Raw genomic sequence first — 21,888 nt, forward strand, 5'->3', positions numbered from 1 at the left:
TCACTTTAATTATAATCCCTATTACAGTAACTTTTTAGAAGACAGGATACAGTATATACAGTAGTGAAACAAGAAACATACCTCTGTTAACATCTTTGGAAAAAATCTGTTAAGTCTCTTCTGTTTATTAGTGTTAACCTTTCCTCCCTTCATGTTGAAACTTCTCATCAATACAATGCATGGAAAATTCTAAATTCCCATGGAGGGAATTAGATATTTTTCACCAATAGAGCATGTCAAAAATGTCAAAAACATATCAGATATAAGGCTTTTCAGGCGTTTCCTCTATTAACCAGTGTTTTGTCTTAGGTCTGACACTAGACTCAGAGTGGGACGTGTGAGACCCTACCCACTGACGCTGGGGTGTATGCAGGTGAACTTATCAGAGGCTGTCGTGGTGTTGAATCCTCATATAGTAAATCTGCATCCTCTAAATACCAATGGTTAATGAGTGCGCTACATACTACTTCTCCTCCCTCCGGGTTTTCAGGCAATCTCTTTATTGCTTCGTCACAGATCATCAAGCACTGACATTTATTCTCAAATCAGACATTACAAGCGAACGGATAACCCGATGGGCGCTGTTTATACAGCAATTTGATATCACTGTCATTCACAGGCCCGGAAGGAAAAATATCCTAGCCGACGCATTAATTCGGAGTCCGACAGATGAGGTTTCGATCCATGCGATTGAAGTCATGAATGATGAAGATGAAGAGTTCTTGCGACGACTAAAGTACCTAGCGCAAGCTCAAGGAAGAGATCCTCTAAACCATGAGCCGATTCGTTCTTTTTTACGGATTTATCCCTCAAGACGACGACGAGTATCCTCGTATATCTAGGATAGCTCAAAAATTTTGCTACCATGATGGCCTACTTCACAAGTACGTCGACCTCGCTAGAACAACAGATCGTATTTATGCTCCTCCTCGAATAAGGACCGCTATTATATGGCATTGCCATTCCATTTCTGGACACGCCGGTACGGACAAGGTAATAAACCTGATTAGAGAAAGGTTTACGTGGGAATACTTACGCCGTGACATCCGTAACACCATTAGGACTTGTGATATTTGTCAAAGAATCAAGCCCAATAACAGGCTCCTCCGGGAATACCCACGACCTTTAATACCTGAAAAACCTGGCCAGATCTTCGCAATGGACCTATATGGACCTTTGCCCAAGGCGTTACGTGCCAACAGATACATTGTTGTCACCATAGATGCATTTTCTAAATACACTATGTTGCTTCCAATTCAGAAGGCAAACACCGGGAACATTCTCCGCAGGATTCGTCGAAACATCATTCCTGAGATGGGCAAGCCGGAATTTCTCTTAACAGACCATGGAAGTCAGTTTACCTCCATGGAATTCCAAGTTGCACTGGAAGAATTTGAGATAAGGCATATCATGAACTCCATCCGACACCCGGAAGCCAACCCAGCCGAACGGGTTATGCGAGAAATTGCCAGATTCTGTAGATTGTATTGTGGCCAACAGCATTGGAAGTGGGTTGAAGTTCTCCCCATTATGCAAAGGATCGTCAATACCATCATGCACGAGTCTATTCAGGACATCCCTTTGAGTGTACATAAAGGCCTCACTCCTGACAGACCTTGGGATCGAATTTTGCCTGATCAACCTGATGCAGCGGTGAGCCAACAAGCTCGCATTACCAAGGCACTTCGGCAATTACGACATGCTGCTCAAATCCGAGAAAAGAAGTTACGACATCACAAGTTTCGACAACCCTTACAAGTGGGTGACCTGGTATTAATACGCAAGCCTGCAGTTTCGCACCCCGACCAGGGAATTTACGCCAAATTTTGTCCCTTATTCATAGGACCCTTCAGGATACTTACCGCACTAGATAATGGTGCCTACGAAGTAGGAAGGGCAGATAGCGACGTTGAGGGAATCTTCAACTCGGCCAACCTCAAGAAATACTTTACTAGGAGATGAGCGAAAAGAAAATCGCCCAGCAATTTTCTTTTTCCCGAGCAGGGGGGAGATGAAATGGGAACGCCCTACGAGCATTCACGTTTCATTCATTTATTAAGAGGAACTCGCTAACACCCGGCCGTAAGCATTTAAAACTTGCGCCGAGCGCACAGGCATTGTGGGAATTGCAAGCAAGCTCGCGCTGTTCCAGAACACCGGCCAAGGTCAAGCGACATCACGCAGAAGGTTCTTTCGTGTTCCATAGCATTGCAGCATGAACGAAATGTGATATCAATATTTCCATAACGTCACCTTGCAGGCAGGAATATTGAACGCTGCTAGCCGAAATTTCATGTCAATCAGTGTAAAGATGGCCAAGATATAAAATTTTCTTGGGGCCCACAGATGTAGCCACGCCCACCGACCTTCGGCAATATAAGCAAATCGCCAGCCTGGGGTAAAGCAGAGAGTGTGCAGTGTGGGCAGTGTGCAGCTGCAGTGTGCCGTAGGCAGGGAGAGTGAGAGGAGTCGGCAGTAAGCCGTGAGTTCAGTGTGTGTGTGCAAGTAAGCACGTCGCGATATAATTCGTCACTCGGTCCGGCTGTGTACTTGAGTTCGGAAACGTTAGTGTTGGAAGCTTTCTCCGTGGGCTTGAACTTTGTGCATGAACAAAAACGTAATTTCGTTTTTATCAGTCTGTACGACTGGGCGATTATATTTCGTTTGTGGACTATGAATGTTTCTAGCATAAACTGAGCCAACCTTGATTTCATTTAAAGACTGTGTGAAAACAGCGATAATGTTTCTAACATAAACTGTGCCAGCCTTCATTTCATTTAAAGACTGTGTCTATCCATTGAACTGTGTTCGTAATAAAACTGTGCCAGCCTTCATTTCATTTAAAGACTGTGTCTATCCATTGAACTGTGTTCGTAATAAACTGTGCCAACATTCCCTCTTAGACAGTATTAACTTGTGGAATACGGTATCGTAATTTCTTTCCGAGGGACCATGCCAATTCCCATCATAACCTGTTCTGAATCACGTATGATCTTAAGTGTCAGTGATAATCTTCTGAAAATTACGACGTAACAGAACATGGACTGTCGTTTATTTCAACAAGTGTATGAATATTGTGCTCATGGTGTACAGTGCAGAGACTGTACCCGGTGAATTTAATTTTCTTTGTGAAGTGCTTAATCACTGCACCTCGGAAGGTCCTAGATTGTTTTTGTTTGTTTATTATTCCAAATACGATAATTCCATCTTATTCTCATGGAACTGTGACTCTGACTTTATCCTTGCTGCTAAAGTGCGTTCAACATCATTGACTGTGGGAACTATTTCGGTGTGCTTCGCCTTAGAAAGGTGTCACACCAGAGTCCCATGACGTCCGATGCGGAAGCTCCACATTTCCCCGTTCCTGCCTCAGGTTCGAGTCGCCATCAACACTAATACAGAGAGAACACCAACGACGGAAGACAACACCGACGCCGACCGCAAGACGACGCAGACGCCGCAGGACGACGTCCCCTCCACGCCTTCAAGGACAACCCCACGATTCAGCTGTAAAAGGTGACATAATTCTTTGCATATCTATTGGATAAACTGAAGGATCCACTTAATCATAAAAAAAAATTTTCACTACCCTTCTCTCTCACTCTCTTAGCATGGGCCGTACACGCCTTGTCGTTTCTCATGCTCTCCGATAAACTGAAGTACGGGCGTTCCTGTTTCAATATATACATATATATAAAATAACATGTCCTGGCTGACTGACCGATTCATCATCCCCATGCTCCGAGATGTCGTCAACCTGTCCTTAGGAGCTCTGTGCCTGTGTGGCGTAAAGTTAACTGACAGACTTAATTGTACCATGTCCCTTTTACCATGTCATCTGTTGCACATGGGTGAAGTTCAAGATGCAGTGGACTTATTTTATGATTGTACACTTGCAGTGATTTATGGCCTTGTTCCTGCTTGTTCAATGTCTGGAAAATGCACCCCATGGAAGAAGGGAATGTGAACAACATAAAGCATGACCAACAAATGCTGAATAAATTACTGGACATAAAGATTGGATGTCTAATTAAATACAAAATTTCATGTATGTACAGACCAAAACATTTATGATTTTTTTCTCCAACCTTTAAGAATGGCCATGCCAATTTGACCCAAATTATTGTACCGGCATTATTTTGCTTCTTTTTACTTCACTTGTAGGACTAGTTTGGTCTCCTTCACTGCATAATGAAAAAGATGATTCTAGAACAATAACCAATAACAGGGGCGTGGCATCTATGTTTTCGTTGTTGCCACTGGCAACATACAGAAAAATAGAAATTACGTATATTCTTTATCATATACTGTATTTTTGCATTTTCTCTCAACAATCTAAATCCAGCATATTCCCGTTACACATGTTGGAAAAGATTTGATTGCCATCAAGCACCAAAGAATTGAACCGATATATAACACCTACACAAAACATCTTAAATGTTTCTGATTTACACGACACATTGCCTGCACCGCTGCAATGACAAACTCGCCCACGCTGGGTGTCGGTGACTTTCACTGCCATGGCGAGTGTGTGTTGCTCTTTGTGTTGTGCATTATTTTCTGGTTAGACACAAAGGCACAAGGTGTCTTTCTTCAATCCCCTCCACTCCCCAAGCATGGCTTCTAAATTGAGTGGTGAGGAATTCTCCTATGGTTGTGGTTGTGTCAACACCTGCCTACACCTAATTCCTGGATAACATCTCTCCAAGCAAGTACTTCTAGTGTTAATAATATGAAACATGTATGTGGAAATCTTAACGGATCTGGAAATATCTGAGATGGAGTTTCTTACTGATTCGCCCAGAGTGTATATGTATGGTATATCAAAAGTATAAAATGTATTCTACTCACTATGAGAAGAAGTGGAGTAATAAACCAAATAACTTTCCAGAGGAAATTCAGTTTCTGTCCCAGGATGAACTCGAAGTCATTGTATAGGCTACCACATCCTGTAAATAAAGAATGCAGCATTACTAATTTCTATTTTCTGAACATCGATGAAACATATTATACAAACTGGTAAACAGTTATTATTAATTCCTAGGATTTGTAAAGAAACCAAGTAGAAGGTTATACTAGAAATCCATGTTGTGAAATACACTACTTTTATTCAATAAGAAAGGCAATCAAGGATTATACTATTAATGCTGGTATTAAACTGACACTAATAAATTTTTTATTTCTTTCCTACAGCCTTAATAAACTGATGAAACTTCTAGTTCAAGTCACCTTGAATGGTAGATATTTGGAGTGACAGGATAAAAGACTAATCATTGTCCTCATTTTAAGGGACCTAACATCTAAGTCATAATGGTTAATTATCTCCTGTGGAAATGTGTGTATCCAGGCAAGGATTTGTCATCAAAACTTTTTGCACACAGATTTCTGTACAATTTATTGTAGTCTGTAATTAAATGAAATGAAATGAAATGAAATGAAATGAAATGAAATGAAATGAAATGGCATATGGCTTTTAGTGTCTGGTGTATCTGAGGACATGTTCGGCTCGCCAGGTGCAAATCTTTTGATCTGACACTTGTAGGCAACCTGCACGTTGTGATGAGGATGAAATGATGATGAAGATAATACATACACCCAGCCCCCGTACCAGCACAAATAATCAATGATGGTTAAAATTTCTGACTCTGCCGGGGATCAAACCCAGCACCCCTGTGACCAAAGGTCAGCACGCTATCCATTTAGCCATGGAGGCAGACTGTCGTCTGTAATAAGAACTCGTGTCCAAAAATGTTCTAATTGGGTGTTAAAAAGCCTTCGTTATTATTTTGGCTACATACTATTGTTGTAAATAGTATAAAGACTCTTCCAGAGTATTATGAATGTTCAGGTCTAACAAAATCTTCATCAGATGATGTTTCTTACTCTACTTCCATCATCTTTGACTTTGAGACATCTATAGCCATTAGTCCTGAGCACATGTAACAATAAATAATGTTATTAGTTTTACATCACATTAACTACTTTTATGGTTTTTGGAGATGTCAAGGAGTTGGAATTTTGTCCTTCAGGAGTTCATTTACATACCGATAAATCTACTGACATAAGCTGACAGGTTTAAGCACCTTCAAATATCACTGGACTAAGCCAGGATCCAACCCATTCGATTTTGCACAGAAGGCCAGCGTTCTACCATCTGAACTACTCAGTCCAGATGTGCATGTCTGTATGTACAGAAGTGTCTGATACCTGTTCTTTTTCAACATCTGTGACAAACAATGAAACTGTATTTACTTGGACACAGGATTGATTTTAGCTGCACTAACACTTGAAATAAGGTATTATCCTTGCATTTATTTGAAAAAAAATTGCAAATTTTTATATTCAAAAGAATGAGATCTCCAAATGGTATAGCTTCCCAGTCATATTGTGTAGCATTAGATAATACTGTCAGGTAAAAAGGTGAGCATTGTGTTCAAGCTTATGTAGTCTCTCAGTCTACCGATGGTAAATATAACTGTCTAACCCTCTCATGATATTTCTCAGTTACTAGGTGCATGCTGAAATCCTGGTATCAGTAACTCTTAGCAGATTCAAAACCACAGTGGATTTCTGGATGTCTTTATAAGGCAACTGCAGCAGTGAAAATTGAACTTCACATGCTTTAGCCAGAGCTTCATGGAGGAGAGTGCTGTGTTACACTATGACAGAGATTCAGGCGCAAGTTGAGCGCAGCCTGGTGGACGACGGTCACAGCCTGGGATGGAACACAAGGTGGACCCCAGCAGTGGAGAGCATCACTTGCTATCGAACGGTTCTCTTGACACCTGACATGGGAACAAGGGTTTATTGCACTGTAGAAAGGTGGACCTGCTAGGTGGACTGAGCAGTAACTGGGAAGTTTCACCTATGGACAGTGCCAGTGATTATCAATCAATAATCCATCCCCCAACCTGATATATCTTCATTGTGAATCCAGAAAGACTGAATATAGGCAAACTTGGTGAGGGCCCTATGAGCTTATGATGATAGGTGGAAGAACTGTCAATAACTGTACATAGAATTTTAAATGGTGTTATCTATCTGTATATTCAATTTGAACAAGTAAAACAATATTATGACAAAACTGCAGTACTAACACCTATGTGATATACAAATCAAAAGAAAGGTCTCCATCTCTGGATTACTAGAAAAATAATATTCATTTCATAAAGCCCTTTATTTGTACAACATAGTCATTTATTCGAATAATGCAATGCTTAGGTCACTGCAGTTAACCGTATATTCCCGGTAGATGGCTCTCTGAAAGTTGTCTATGCATATCTTTCTATCTTAGTCCAGTAGATGGCTCTGTGAAATAATGTCAGAATATATTTTCTTTACAAGTACCAGGAGGCTGTGGGAAAACATTGTTTTAGAATTCAAGTTTAGTATATGGAATTAGAAGCAGAAGTGAGATTGCAATCGCTGCTGCATGGACAAGAATTGCAGCTTTGTTATTACCAGATGGTAAGACAATTCATAAAATGTTTGGTTTGCCTGTTCCAGTAACAGAAGGTTCAGTTTTATGTACTAAATGGGAAAGCTCAGAAGCAGACGTTTTGCAAAAGTCAGTTATTATTATTATTATTATTATTATTATTATTATTATTATTATTATTATTATTATTATTATTATTTATGAAGCTTCAATAATTCCTGCATTACAAGTAATCTTCATTGATATTATGAGGTATGAAAAAGAAATGGGTGGTGAGATTATCATATTTTTAACGTGTTTTTCTTGTGGTATCCATAGGTGGAAGAGCTTAGGTAATTCAGGCTTGTGTCCAGAATCCTCAAATATTGCCAAAAATTAAAGTATTGCACTTGAAGACAAATATGCAAGCAAAGTCTTCCGAAAAGGAATTTGCGACAAGGCCACTACAATTAGGAAATAATTAAATTAAGAGTGAAATAGGAAATGATATTATAAGGGTTCCTAATGACTTCATAAGTTATGATTCATTGGTAAGTCACATTTTCGGCTATTGTGTAGACTAATTCTTCATCTTACTATAACAGAGATTGGGCAAGATGGCTGTGCAGTTAGAGGTGCGCAGCTATGAGCTTGCATCCAGGAGATAGTGGGTTTGAACACCACTGTCGGCAACCCTGAAAATGGTTTTCCATGGTTTCCCATTTTTACACCAGGCAAATGTACCTTAAGTAATGCCACGGTTGCTTGTTTCCTACTCCTAGGCCTTTCTTATCCCATCATCGCCACAAGACCTTTCTGTGTCGGTGCAATGTAAAGAAAATAAATTGTAAAAAAAAAAAAGAACTATAACAGAGCAATAAGTACCTTCAATGATGACTGCAACAGCATAAATGAAGACGTTCTTCACCTAACCCCAGGAATTACATACAATAAATTTAATTGTGCTAAGCCTGTATTGTCATCAGTATCACTGGCAATTCTTATCACGTATTCACCTTTACAATACAATCTGATGTCCCGCTAGGGATGAAACGTATCGATTTTAACGTAGTTCCTTCCATTGAAAGTGGCCTGTACATTAATGCTAGAGACAACTTTTCTGTAAATTCACTCATCCCGATGAACATGTAGGTTCTTAATTTGTAAATGAGTACAGTCCGCAGTATTCTATCCTCTTTGGTCCGCAGCTCCAATAACATAAGGGAAAGTAAAATGTTCTTGCCACTTAGCCTGTGCTTCCTGCATCTGAACAACATTTGTTGGAAATTTTATCCATTAATCTGCTTTCATTTACATTTATATCAAAACCTGCAGAAAATATTTTTGACACAGTGCTCCAACTTACAACTATGTATTTACCAACTCCATTCTGAAACTCAAAATCACCAATATAACGCAAGAAGATTCTAATTTTTTCTTAGTTTGTTAGAGTCCCGCCTCTTGTTTCTTTGGAGTGCCCATGAGAATGCTCCGTTAATTATTCAGCATGTTCCTTACTGATCCTACATAACACTTTGTAATAAAGTTGAGATGATTCTCTGCGAAGTTTATTTTTCTTTTCCGATTAACCATTGTCATAAACTCTGCCATGCTATTGAACTTGACACTATCACTTGGAGTCGCCTATTGAATTAGCTCAAGGAAACATGAACAAGCGCTTACTGGAATGAATGCCTGCTTTACCTTTAATCACCAGAAATCTGGTGTGTCCACTCTGCTACTCGTTGAATTGGAGTGTGTGCTCAAAAGCACACGTCTGTTTGTGAGTGACTGCTACCGACCAGCAGTTTTTTTATTCTCCTCATTGTAAGTGTCTGCTCTAAATTCACGAGTAAAGAGTATGACGTGCTCATTTTAATTCACACCACCCAACGGAACACATAGTGTTAGACTGTCCGCTCCATGCCTTCCCTGAAAGTCTGGAGGACCTGATCGTGGCTACTGCTGAAGCAGTGAATTAGATCAAGAGTTTAGATGTACAAATCTAATCTTTCAGTTGTGCGAGACATACCATTTCTGTTGATGTACTTATGGATCTGTATTATTCTTTTTATGTAATACAGTGGATGGATAGATAGATAAATAGATAGATAGATAGATAGATAGATAGATAGATAGATAGATAGATAGATAGATCAAACCAGAAGAAGACATTGGAAGGGTATAGCTTGCAGATCTGATTGGAAGGTTGACAGCACATTTTAATAAAAGATTCCAAGTTGCAACAGCTCGGTTTTTCAGTGTAGGATGAACCAGTCAGTTTGACATGCATTGCATGTAAGCCTTGGGAAAGCATTCTTTCTGAATATATTAGACATGTTTGCAAAATTAATAACTGGTTCAATAGAAAGCAGTTGAGGTTTAGGAAAGCCACCCTGTAGCTTTTGCTAAGTCAGGAATTGAATGTAAAGAAAGGAAGGATCTTGAAGTGCATAATTCTGAATTAGATTTTGAACTAACTTCAGTGGAATTTAAGCTTCCCTATGGTAAAAGGGTAATTCTGTTAACCGTGTACCGTTCACCGGATGCTGATATGGAGATTTTCTTAGAAAAATTAGATCAAGTCCTTCATAACATTTTCGGTAGGAATAGCAGCGCAGAAGTAATACTTTGTGGTGATTTTAACATAGATTTTGCTGAAGAAAACCTTCCATCAACATCACAACTACTGCATGTTCTTCAAAGCTGTAATCTAAAACACTTAATTTTTACACCCACTCGGGTAACTGCCACCTCAGCTACAACGATAGACAACATTTGTATTAATTTCCATTGTTCTAAAATGCAAGCATCCAATATAAATTTTGGATTATCAGATCATCATGCTCAAATTTTACAACTAGAATTTGAGAATGCTAGCAAGCATTCAACCAAAATAAAGCAAGCACAATTAACTCGTTTTTTCTCTGCAGCTGCATGTGGCAGTTTCATTGAAAGCCTTAAACTTCAGACCTGGACTCCAATAACATTCGGTCATAGCATTGACCAAAAGTATAGAACCTTTTTAAGCATTTTTTTAATGGAATTTGAATTACATTTTCCAAAAAAACTTGCAGTAATTAATGAATCTTCAAAAAAGCCATGGATCACGAAGGGTATACGGATCTCAAGTCAAAAATGTAAATTACTAAGTAGATTAGCACAGCAGAGTTGTGACCAGGTTTTTTGTAAGTATGTTAAAAACTACAAATCAGTCTATCGAAGAGTTCTTAGGATGGCTAAGATAATGCACAATAACAGGAAAGTTAAAGAGTCGTGCAATAAATCACGAACCATATGGAAGGTAATCAAGGGAGAAACCAACAGACATGCAGTTGGAAATAAAGTTGCTGCCATAAAAAATGATAAGGGAATACAAATGAATGACCCTCATCATTTGGCTAATTATATAAATGATTTCTTTCTATCCCTACCATACAAACTTGAAAATGCAAATAAATCAGATGTATTACCAGAACTCCCAACCTTTGTGCAAAACTCTATGCAGTTAACTCCAGTAACAGAACTGGAAGTTTTTAAAATCATACAATCTTTGAAGAACAAAACTTCCACAGGTGTAGATGAAGTTCCCACAAAACTCATTAAAAAATGTGCTCCCTATCTGGTACAGCCTTTAACTTATCTCATCAATGAATCATTTTCTAGTGGTCAGTTTCCTAATCTCCTAAAAATAGCTAATGTTATCCCAGTCTTTAAAAGTGGAAACTTACACGATTTACATAACTACAGACCAATATCAATACTTACTGTTATTTCAAAAATATTTGAATGTGCTATGAAAGATCGGCTTACTAAATTTTTAATCAAATATAACTTGTTAAATAATGCACAACATGGGTTCAGAGCTGGCAGAAGTACTTTGTCTGCTTTATCACATTTTACACAGTTGGTCGTAAATGCTCTTGACAATGATGAAACTGTGATAGGACTTAAAATCACAGGAATAGAACCAGCTTTTGGGTGGTTAGGCCGTGTGCATTATGCAGAGTTTCGTCCAGACGTGCCATTTGGACTCATCAGCTGGAATGGCACGCCCCTCCAGGACTCTGCTTAGCAGTGGCAGACCAAACTGTGTGGCCCCGCCGTGTTAGCAAATCAAGTTTGCTAACCTGCTAAAGGAGAAATGACTTCTCCGTTTAAAAAATGCTCCCCCATTGGAGATACAATTTCAAAAAAGGCTTTCACAGCCGCAGATCTTAAAATCACAGGAATAGAACCAGCTTTTGGGTGGTTAGGCCGTGTGCATTATGCAGAGTTTCGTCCAGACGTGCCATTTGGACTCATCAGCTGGAATGGCACGCCCCTCCAGGACGAAACTCTGCATAATGCACACGGCCTAACCACCCAAAAGCTGGTTCTATTCCTGTGATTTTAAGATCTGCGGCTGTGAAAGCCTTTTTTGAAATTGTATCTCCAATGGGGGAGCATTTTTTAAACGGAGAAGTCATTTCTCCTTTAGCAGGTTAGCAAACTTGATTTGCTAACACGGCGGGGCCACACAGTTTGGTCTGCCACTGCTAAGCAGAGTCCTGGAGGGGCGTGCCATTCCAGCTGATGAGTCCAAATGGCACGTCTGGACGAAACTCTGCATAATGCACACGGCCTAACCACCCAAAAGCTGGTTCTATTCCTGTGATTTTAAGATCTGCGGCTGTGAAAGCCTTTTTTGAAATTGTGATAGGACTATTTATTGACCTTTCAAAGGCATTTGATACTGTTGATCATGAAATATTGTTGCACAAATTATATCAGATTGGAGTTAGAGGAATTGTTAATGACTGGTTTAGATCATACCTGAATAAACGATCCCAGTTTGTTGAAATTACACATTGTAACAGTAAAGGGCATAATGAGACATATCACTCTCAGGTAAAAAGCATAGACTTAGGTATTCCGCAGGGTAGTATTTGGGGGCCTGTTCTTTTCTTGATCTATGTGAAGGATCTTCCTCACAATAATCAAGTAGAAACAGCAGTTCTGTATGCTGATGATACAAACATAATTATTAATAATCCTGACCCTACGTCTATAGAAACTACAGCAAATACAGTCCTGTCTAGGTTAGAATCATGGTTCAGGAAAAACAAATTAACATTGAACTTTAAAAAGACCCAATACATGGAATTCAAGGCATCTAACTACCATGACAAAACTGCAAAAAAACACAACCTTATATTAAATGCAAATGCAATTGAAAATACGTTGACCACAAAATTTTTAGGTGTCCATATAGATGAAAAATTAAGATGGGATTGTCATATTAAAAAAATTGGGAAGTCTCTGAGTTCTGTTTGTTTTGCCTTAAGGATTTTGTCTAATAGTTGTAGTGAAGAATATGTTAGAATGGCATATTTTGGATATTTCCATTCAGTCATCACTTATGCTATTAGTCTCTGGGGCTGTTACAAATCAAATCTTGATGTTATTTTTCGAATACAGAAACGAGCTATCAGAATTATATTGAAACGTAACAGGTTAGATCATTGCAGACCATTATTTAAGAGACTAAGGATACTCCCAGTACCAAGTATATACATCATGCAATGCATTCTACAAGTGAAAAAAAATATTGATCACTTCAGAAAGAATTTTGACAATCACAATTACCAGACGCGAACAAGAAATAATATTTTTATCGAACACAAGAGTAAAACCATTGCCTTGAGACATGTAGACTCTGTTGGAATCAGATTGTATAATAAGCTTCCAAATATGATTAAAGATATTAGTCCCGTCAGTTCATTTACCACAGCTTTAAAAAATCTCCTGCTGAGTAGCTGCTTCTACAGTACAGAAGAATACATGATGAAGTGCTGGTAATGATGCTACTACTTATTAACTTGTAATCTAGTATATAGCCTTAAAAATATGTTAATGTCACATTGACTATGTTCACATTATTAACACCACATCAATATATTTTTATTTTGTCTTGTAAATATTGGTTATTAATATTATTAAAAAAATTAAGATGTGCTGTCCTAACATTGAGGTATGTGGTGTTTCTGTTCTTCTTTTTCAAAATGTTCATTGTTGTGCATATATTATTGTTAGTATTAGGAAATCACTTGACAACTCCTATACTGTTGGCATATTTCAAAATATGTAATTGTACAGTCTATGGAAGCTAAATAAATGAATGAATGAATGAATAGGATTCCAGCAAGATATAGCAGATATCCTGTATTCACGAGGTCAAATGGACTATATCGTGACTGACCTATCTACGGCATTTGATAGGGTGGATCATGGGAGACTACCAGCAAAAATGAGAGCAATTGGGCTAGACAAAAGAGTGACTGAATGGGTGGCTATATTTCTAGAAAATGGAACTCAGAGAATTAGAGTAGGCAAAGCTTTATTTGACCCTGAAATAATTAAGAGGGGAATTTCTCAAGGCAGTATTATTGGACCTTTATGTTTCCTTATATATATCAATGATATATGTAAAGAAGTGGAATCAGAGATAAGGCTTTTTGCAGATGTTATTCCGTACAGAGTAATAAATAAGTTACAAGATTGTGAGTAACTGCAAAAGGATCTTGATAATGTTGTGAGATGGACATTAGGCAATGGTATGATGATAAACAATGTTAAAAGTCAGGTTCCAAGTATCACAAATAGGAAAAGTCCTCTCAGTTTTAATTACTGCATTGATGGGGTGAAAGTTCCTTTTGGAGATCATGGTAAGTACCTAGGTGTTAATATAAGGAAAGATCTTCATTGGGGTAATCACATAATTATGATTGTAAATAAAGGGTACAGATCTCTGCACATGGTTATGAGGGTATTTAGGGCTTGTAGTAATCATGTAAAGGAGGAGGCATATAAGTCTCTGGTAAGATCCCAACCAGAGTATGGTTCCAGTGTATGGGACCCTCACCAGGAACTGGAAAAAATCCAAAGAAGAGCAGCTCAATTTGTTCTGCGTGATTTCCGACAAAAGATTAGCATTACAAAAGTGTTGCAAAGTTTGGGCTGGGAAGACTTGGGAGAAAGGAGATGAGCTGCTCAACTAAGTGAGATGTTCTGAGCTGTCAGTGGTGAAATGGCATGGAATGACATCAGCAGACGAATAAGTTTGAGTGGTGTCTTTAAAAGTAGGAAAGATCACAATATGAAGATAAAGTTGGAATTCAAGAGGACAAATTGGGGAAAATATTTTTTTTTAGGAAGGGGAGTTAGGGATTGGAATAACTTACCAAGGGAGACGTTCAATAAATTTCCAATTTCTTTGCAATCATTTAAGAAAAGGCTAGGAAAACAACAGATAGGGAATCTGCCCCCTGGGCGACTGCCCTAAATGCAGATCAGTAGTGATTGATTGACATAGGACAGACACATACAGACTGGATCGCTGAATTACAGGGTACTACAAAATCTTCTTTGTCTGTTTGTTTGTTTGTTTGTTTGTAACAAGGAAGGTTGTGGTACATCATACACCAACTCTCTCATAAGGGACATATTAGTGGTACGTACTCCAGAAGAAAAAATTCACTTTGAGGCAGTGAATAGAAGCAACCTCCCATTAGATGAGGTACAGAGAATAGGCAAAAGTTTACGAAATGATGAAGAAGATAGGAGCAGAGATCACAGAATGTTCAGAAATAACTCACATCTCAGAAATGAAAGACAAACAGAACAACAGGGGCACATAGAGTGACAACCAAGTTATGGAAGGAGTAGACTGAAAAGAAATCTCTAAGGAACCAGATAACCAAGTAACCAAAAACTTAAATCATGTTGAGGTTGCTATACATATGGTACCATGACAAATGCAACTGTATATTTTTGAAGGCTTAGTGTTTCAAGTGTAATAAGAAAAGTCATATACAGTTAGTTTGTCAGAGCAGACACCAGAAGGTACACAGACCTAAGCAGGAAGGAAGCAGGATGTGTAAATTGAAGTAGACCAAATATGGTAAACTTGGTCCTCAGGAAGACAACGCATGTGAAGTAATGGTTAACTTGGACCTGCAACAGCAACAGGTACCCTTTCAAGTGGATAAGGGATCACCAGTATCATTAATTAATCTGTCAACATACCACAGACTGAGCAAGTAACAAGCACCGAATTGATCTGCAAGGAAAAATCACTGCCCAGGTGACTTATTTAAGAAGGGTGGTCTTCTATACACCGCTAAAAAGAGTATTCATTCCTGCATTACTGTTTGACTTACAAAATCATAATTTCACAGGTTGGTTGCTTTTACGTCCTAGATGTTAAATAAGATACAGTTTAAAATATTCAAATTCTTCCGTATGGGGTTCAAGTGAGTGGTAGATTATAAAATAAATAATCATTCCCTCAAAACCGTTTGACGTACGAACTGAGGACGTATTGTACAGGCTCAGCTGACAGTGGACTCTCCAAACTGGAAAACTTTGAATAATAACTTTAATTCTCAAGCCATTGCAAAGCACGGGTATCTTGCTAATTTTCTATATAATGAAAGTGGATTTCAGTATTGAGAGTTATAGATTTGGTTTCTTTGGGGTGGCGGACATTGGTTGTAAAGGAAGCCAGATTTTCTTTAATTATGACTTAATTGTGTTGTTAATAAATATGTGTTGCATGAAATCAGTTATCTTTAATTTGGGCACAACAGAAACATATGTATGATGAGATATGATCAAATAATTTACCATAGATCCAAGCAAAACCTATAACTTCTAGAGCCGTAGATGCCAGAGCCATCCTTCCAACCACATAATGGTCGATGACATGAACCATCATCAGTTGTGACTGAAAGAAAAAAAAGAGAAGAAAAAACATAAGAACATTAAATATCAGGGTAGAATAGCCAAAAAAAAAAAAATCCTTAGATTTAATGGGACAGGAGACCTACTTACAGGTACAAAGAGTACTATTCCAATAATGAATCCAATGATGCACACACAACCAGATACATGCCACCATTCCCATTTCCGAATTTCCATGACAAGTCCTTGGACTGCGGTATATAACAGCGCAAACTGAAAACATATAGAAATATTCTGATGTCCTTTCATGATGTATAGGATTTTATAAGTTTTAATCATGAATGAAGCTAATAATTTAACTATCATACCAATATTGTATACTAAACTAGCTGATGTACCCGTGCTTCGCTACAGAATTCTACATTGTATACAGAATTCTAGGTTAGGTAGTGTTCACATTGTGAGCAAGATTGTATAAATCTGCATAGCACTTAATGTTACCCTAGAAACGCGATGCAGTCGCTTAAGTGCGGCCAGTATCCAGTAATCGGGAGATAGTGGGTTCGAGCCCCATTGTCGGCAGCCCTGAAGATGGTTTTCCGTGGTTTCCCATTTTCACACCAGGCAATTGCTGGGGCTGTACCTTAATTAAGGCCACGGCCGCTTCCTTCCAATTCCTAAGCCTTTCCTATCCCATTGTCGCAATAAGACCTATCTATTGTCGGTGCGATGTAAAACAAAAAAAAAAAAAAAAAAAACAAAAAAAAAAAAAAGAAGCGCGATGGGAAAGTGACCAAACGTCTTTTCTCATATGAAGACTGGGTTAGGGAATTTTCATTGTAATGGTAGGTCCCTTGCCTACCATCAGTCAGAATCAGGTTGGGGAGTTTTCATTATAATGGCACACACTCACTCTCCACTGCCTTTTTACATTCTCAGAAAGACAGTCTTAGTAGTTTTCCCAACTGAAATGAACATAGGTCATTACAAAGATGTCAGTAGAAATGGCGCGATTAAAATGAAAACACACATTTTCTCACTTTTAATGAACAGTACTACGCTGCTGATCTAACAGTTCAAAGTTCCAGAGTGGAATGACCAAGCCGCAGACAGCCGTGATCCGTGAACACACCTCGTCTTATTTCAGCCGGGTGGGGGTGTCGAATAGTGGAGACTCCCTGGGCAAAATCTATGCCCTTTTACTAATCTGCTTCCTAGGAGTACCCCATGAGTTGGAAAATCTCAGTTCACTATCCTGGCCAGAGAAAGGCATTACCTTATAGGTGGCCCTTCGGGGAGGAGAATGAAAACCTTCCCTAGGTCCAGTTCACTACACAGGCGGCAGAAAAATCTACCAGACTTGGAGGTAAATTTTTCCTCCAAGCCAGAGGAGAAACCCCTTCTTCACTGCTAATTTGGAATAAAAGGAATGTAGAATTTATAAAAGTGAAGAGGAAGAAGCTTTTCTTAAGAAACGGCTCTGTTCAGGGTTGAATTTTGAGTTATTTAGTGAATTGTAGTGCTATAATTTGGAATAGGCCTAAATTATTGTACTACTACTATACTACTACTACTACTACTACTACTACTACTACTACTACTACTACTACTACTAAGTGAGCCTCTGCCATAAGTATGCGCACTGCTCATTCAAACCAGCGCGTCAGAGTAGGAATCGAATAGCTGTAATACTATGATGAACCAGTCTGTTACGTACTGGCAGTATCAGAAGATGAATGAACCAGAGGAATGGCATGCTAAAGAAGAAAGTTTTGCAACTCCCCAGCTATTTCCCACCATATTCAGTCAGGCTGTTCTACTCAGTACATAGCAGTAATCCCATCTATCTAAGTTGAGCGGCAGCGTAAGAGACAAAGAACACCACAACGAACAATGGTCAATGTAATATTATTGTTGATCAATGTTATGCGCTTTCAGTATTGTAGGACTTCACATTCAGTTTTCTTCCGACTCTGAAATACCACTCTTATCATAGTCGGTACGGTAAAACTGAATAAAACATAAATGGTCAGAAATAGCGTTCTCTATAACTTTTGTTATGTAGTATTTTTCGATAGGACCAATAACATAGGTATTTAAAAATTAAAATTTTAGGCACCTTCCCCTAAACTACAATTTCATCCAGGGTGAATAAAATTGTGTATAACTTAGACTGTAGTTTCTTATTCCCCGACTCTATATACCGACTTTCATTAAATTCTGTTTACCCATTTTCTCATGGCTCGGCGTTGATATGGACTTGGCAACAAAAATACGAATTCATGAATATCTGTGTTATCAAAGCTGGTACAGTAACAATGTATGACATAAATAATTGGAAATTTAATTCTATAAACTTCAGTTATGTAGTATTTATCAATAGTATCACTAATAATATAAATATTTGAGAATTCAATTTTAGGCCTTCCCCTAAACTACCATTTCACTCAGCGTGAGTAAAATTATTTACAGCCTAGATTGTAGTGGCTCATCCCCCGACTTCACATACCGATTTTCATAAAATTCTCTTCAGCCGTTTTCTCGTGATGCCTGTACAGACAGACAGACAGACAGACAGACAGACAGACAGACAGACAGACAGACAGACAGACAGACATTATGGAAAAGTAAAAAATGCATTTCCTTATTACTGTGGGCATGACCGATAGAGAAATACAATTCTTTTCTAATTCTGAGCAATGTACAGACAAAACTCTTATTTTATATATATAGATGTCAGCTTTTGTAGTGAAATTTCTAACAATGAGAACCCTGTAACAGTGTGTTTTTATCTATCAAATTAGACATCATTAGATACAGAACACTTCTTCCACTGAGATAAATGTGCATTCATAATGGTTTTATGAAAATCCAACTATCTGAATGAAGACATTTTTAACAGCTGTTTCATGGCTGAACTGTTTTCCTGCCAAAATGTAATCCAAATGTTTGAGAAAGGGTTAGTTGATTGGCGAAAAGACTAGTGACTATGATGGCTGAGCGTGTCTTATAGTGAAGATGGAGTAGTTATTGGACTATTGTTGACACATTTGGTCACATAACTGTATTTAACATTTACAAGTTCTCAGGATCAGTTCAAAATAAATAAGAATCATCATCCATATAAGAAATAGAATTTTAAAAATATAAGCACCAAATTTTCTTCTAAATTAAATATAATTTCAAAATCTAATTTCATTATACTGTAACAGGGAATGAAGGAAAATCCATATTAAAAAAACAGGACAACTCACCATGGAAGCAAATCCTCCGCATAAAAATGTGAAGTACACAACTGCTAACCAATGTTTATCAATATTGCCGATACAATATATAGCAACATCATACACTAAAGTGTATATGAATGTCTCAGGAATACTGTCTGGTAGTATTTCAGTAGAAACCTCATGTCCCACAGACTCAAGCTGGCCAATCCATAGGTACACAATGCAAACAGATGCAATTCCTATTAGGAGATTTAGTACAACATACAAGATGGCTACCCTGTAATGAAATCAGATACAGTAATATAAATTATTGAAAATATTGTCAGAAAGGCTCATGAAGAACATAAAACAACTGTACCCTTAGATCTCAAATTTAAAAAAGAAAGCATGTCATGAAGAAGAACTTCAGTTACAAAATATTTAAGAATCAATTTAAAAACATCTCAAGTGTTGTAATATATCAAGGGTAAGTATAATCTAAACCATAACAAATCTCTTAATGCAGATTGTTCTATTATTGAACTGTACTGTATATAGTGAATAGCAACTTCTATCAGGAAATCATGCATACTTTTAGTTCTTTTTTTTGCTAGTTGTTTTACGTCGCACCAACACACATAGGTCTTACGGCGACGATGGGACAGGAAAGGGCTAGGAGTGGGAAGGAAGCGGCCGTGGCCTTAATTAAGGTACAGCCCCAGCATTTGCCTGGTGTGAAAATGGGAAACCACGGAAAACCATTTTCAGGGCTGCCGACAGTGGGGTTCGAACCTACTATCTCCCAAATACTGGATACTGGCCGCACTTAAGCAACTGCAGCTATCGAGCTCGGTAACTTGCAGTTTTATAACACTGTTGATGTCATGATCATTGCTGAGTGACCTCCAGTTTTACATGGAATCAGAACCACAGTGACAAGTTTTCACCTTCAAAAATATAACATTTATTTGCTGGGACTTGAACCACAGCCACCTTGGTGAGAATTCAGCAACTATGCCACTCAACCATTATGCCCCTCAATTAGGAAAGAGCCCACCTGGTGGCTATATGTTCTGACACCCGTTAGCCAGTTTGAGTCCTGTTGGTGGAAAACAAATTCACCATCAGAATGTTGGTCACTAGGGTAATTTTTAATCATTAGACTGTGTGCCAAAAGCCTAGATTACATTCCAAACCTCTCTGCAGTTTTCATATGGAATGAGGGTATAATGACGCTGTTCATAGCGATTTGTGGTCGGTGGATGCAGAGTGGGTTTCGGCCCTTGGGTTTCGTTCCTTAAGAGGCCAAGGCTTTCCCGTGGTCCAACAGCACAGTACTCTGACCGGCCAACTGAGCAGAGGAAAGTTGGCCACGGCTCTACCGTGGCTCTACGCCTCTGCATTCAGGAGACAGGCCTGGGGCACAGTGCCGGACTTCACGCCTGGCTCCACCCGTTGGCTGTCCTGAGAACGGTTTTCCATTCTCCTGCACTAAGGCGAATGCCGGGACAGTTCGTAGTATAGGCCACGGCAGCTCACCCCCTCACCTTGTCCGCACATCATCTTCACCGTAACAAATCTCCCGGCCTGAGAGACAGCGTCACTGTCTAAGAGGTAATTGTTCTGGTACTATATTCCAGTATGTTGGAGAAACTGTATACTGTGGAGGAAGTTCCTACCCTCATACCAGGTAGAGACTTTGAAGAAGCTGGGAAGGGAAGCTACACATAAATGAACCTGATTAAAACATATGAAATTATATTTGACCGAACAATATTTAAAAAGAAAAAAATCAACTCATTGTGTTGTAACAACATGAAAAAATGTGAGAGAGAAAGCGGAGAGCGGAAGTTTCCGATACAGTGAGCTGGTAAAGCCGCCCCATGCAGTCATCTTCATGGCTATGCTTCTGCTCTTGCTTTGCAGGAGTAAAACGATTAATACGCTATCCCACAAGGAAAATGCTCCTTTTCTATACACGAGCCTGTGCTGGAATTTTTGTTCTCATGCAGTCCTGCTTTATAACCTATTCTTGAAAAAAATGTCATTAACCTTACAGTGAGGCTATACTTTCAATTCCAGAACCGTTCATTCTAATATTAGAGGCTATTTGCTTTATCTGCAGCTGACTCATCTTACAAAATTTGCTAACATTTAAATCTTATTAAAAATTTAAAATAAAATGTGGAGAAGGTCATGACTCCACTTTCAAGTGCGATGCCTTTTGCTCAAATATAATTATACTTTCAACTGGTATAAGATCATCAGCAATTCTGTAGTCATTTGTGTGATTTTTCTTAGTCACTATTGTCCTAGTATTCATCCCATTATTTGGGATAGTTTTATTATTCTTATGATAGTCCTGTGGTGGTTTACTTTCATAGTGTATCATGTATCTGGTTCAGTTGTAGCATTTAATTGTGTTTTCTGTGATCTAAAAACTGCTTAAATGACAAGATGTGTCTTTAATTTATAATCTGAACTTCATAATCTGCAAGCAATGTACTGAATGAAACACCCAACTCTCTATCTCAGGTGAGG

The 21,888-nt window shown here is 38.5% G+C and overlaps 1 protein-coding gene across 1 annotated transcript in view; it reads right to left on the reverse strand.

Moving 5' to 3' along the window:
- The window catches only part of LOC136863997 (sodium-dependent nutrient amino acid transporter 1), a 463,829-nt gene that overhangs the window by 12,851 nt on the left and 429,090 nt on the right, over positions 1–21,888 (reverse strand). The window contains exons 10-13 of the mRNA XM_067140491.2: positions 19,396–19,645; positions 16,292–16,414; positions 16,085–16,184; positions 4,852–4,949 (exon numbers count right to left, since the gene is read on the reverse strand). Of these exons, the coding sequence (XP_066996592.2) occupies positions 4,852–4,949; positions 16,085–16,184; positions 16,292–16,414; positions 19,396–19,645 (571 nt within the window). The remainder of the gene's footprint in view (positions 1–4,851; positions 4,950–16,084; positions 16,185–16,291; positions 16,415–19,395; positions 19,646–21,888) is intronic.

Source organism: Anabrus simplex, chromosome 2, assembly GCF_040414725.1.
Source record: "Anabrus simplex isolate iqAnaSimp1 chromosome 2, ASM4041472v1, whole genome shotgun sequence".
NCBI lineage: Eukaryota > Metazoa > Arthropoda > Insecta > Orthoptera > Tettigoniidae > Anabrus > Anabrus simplex.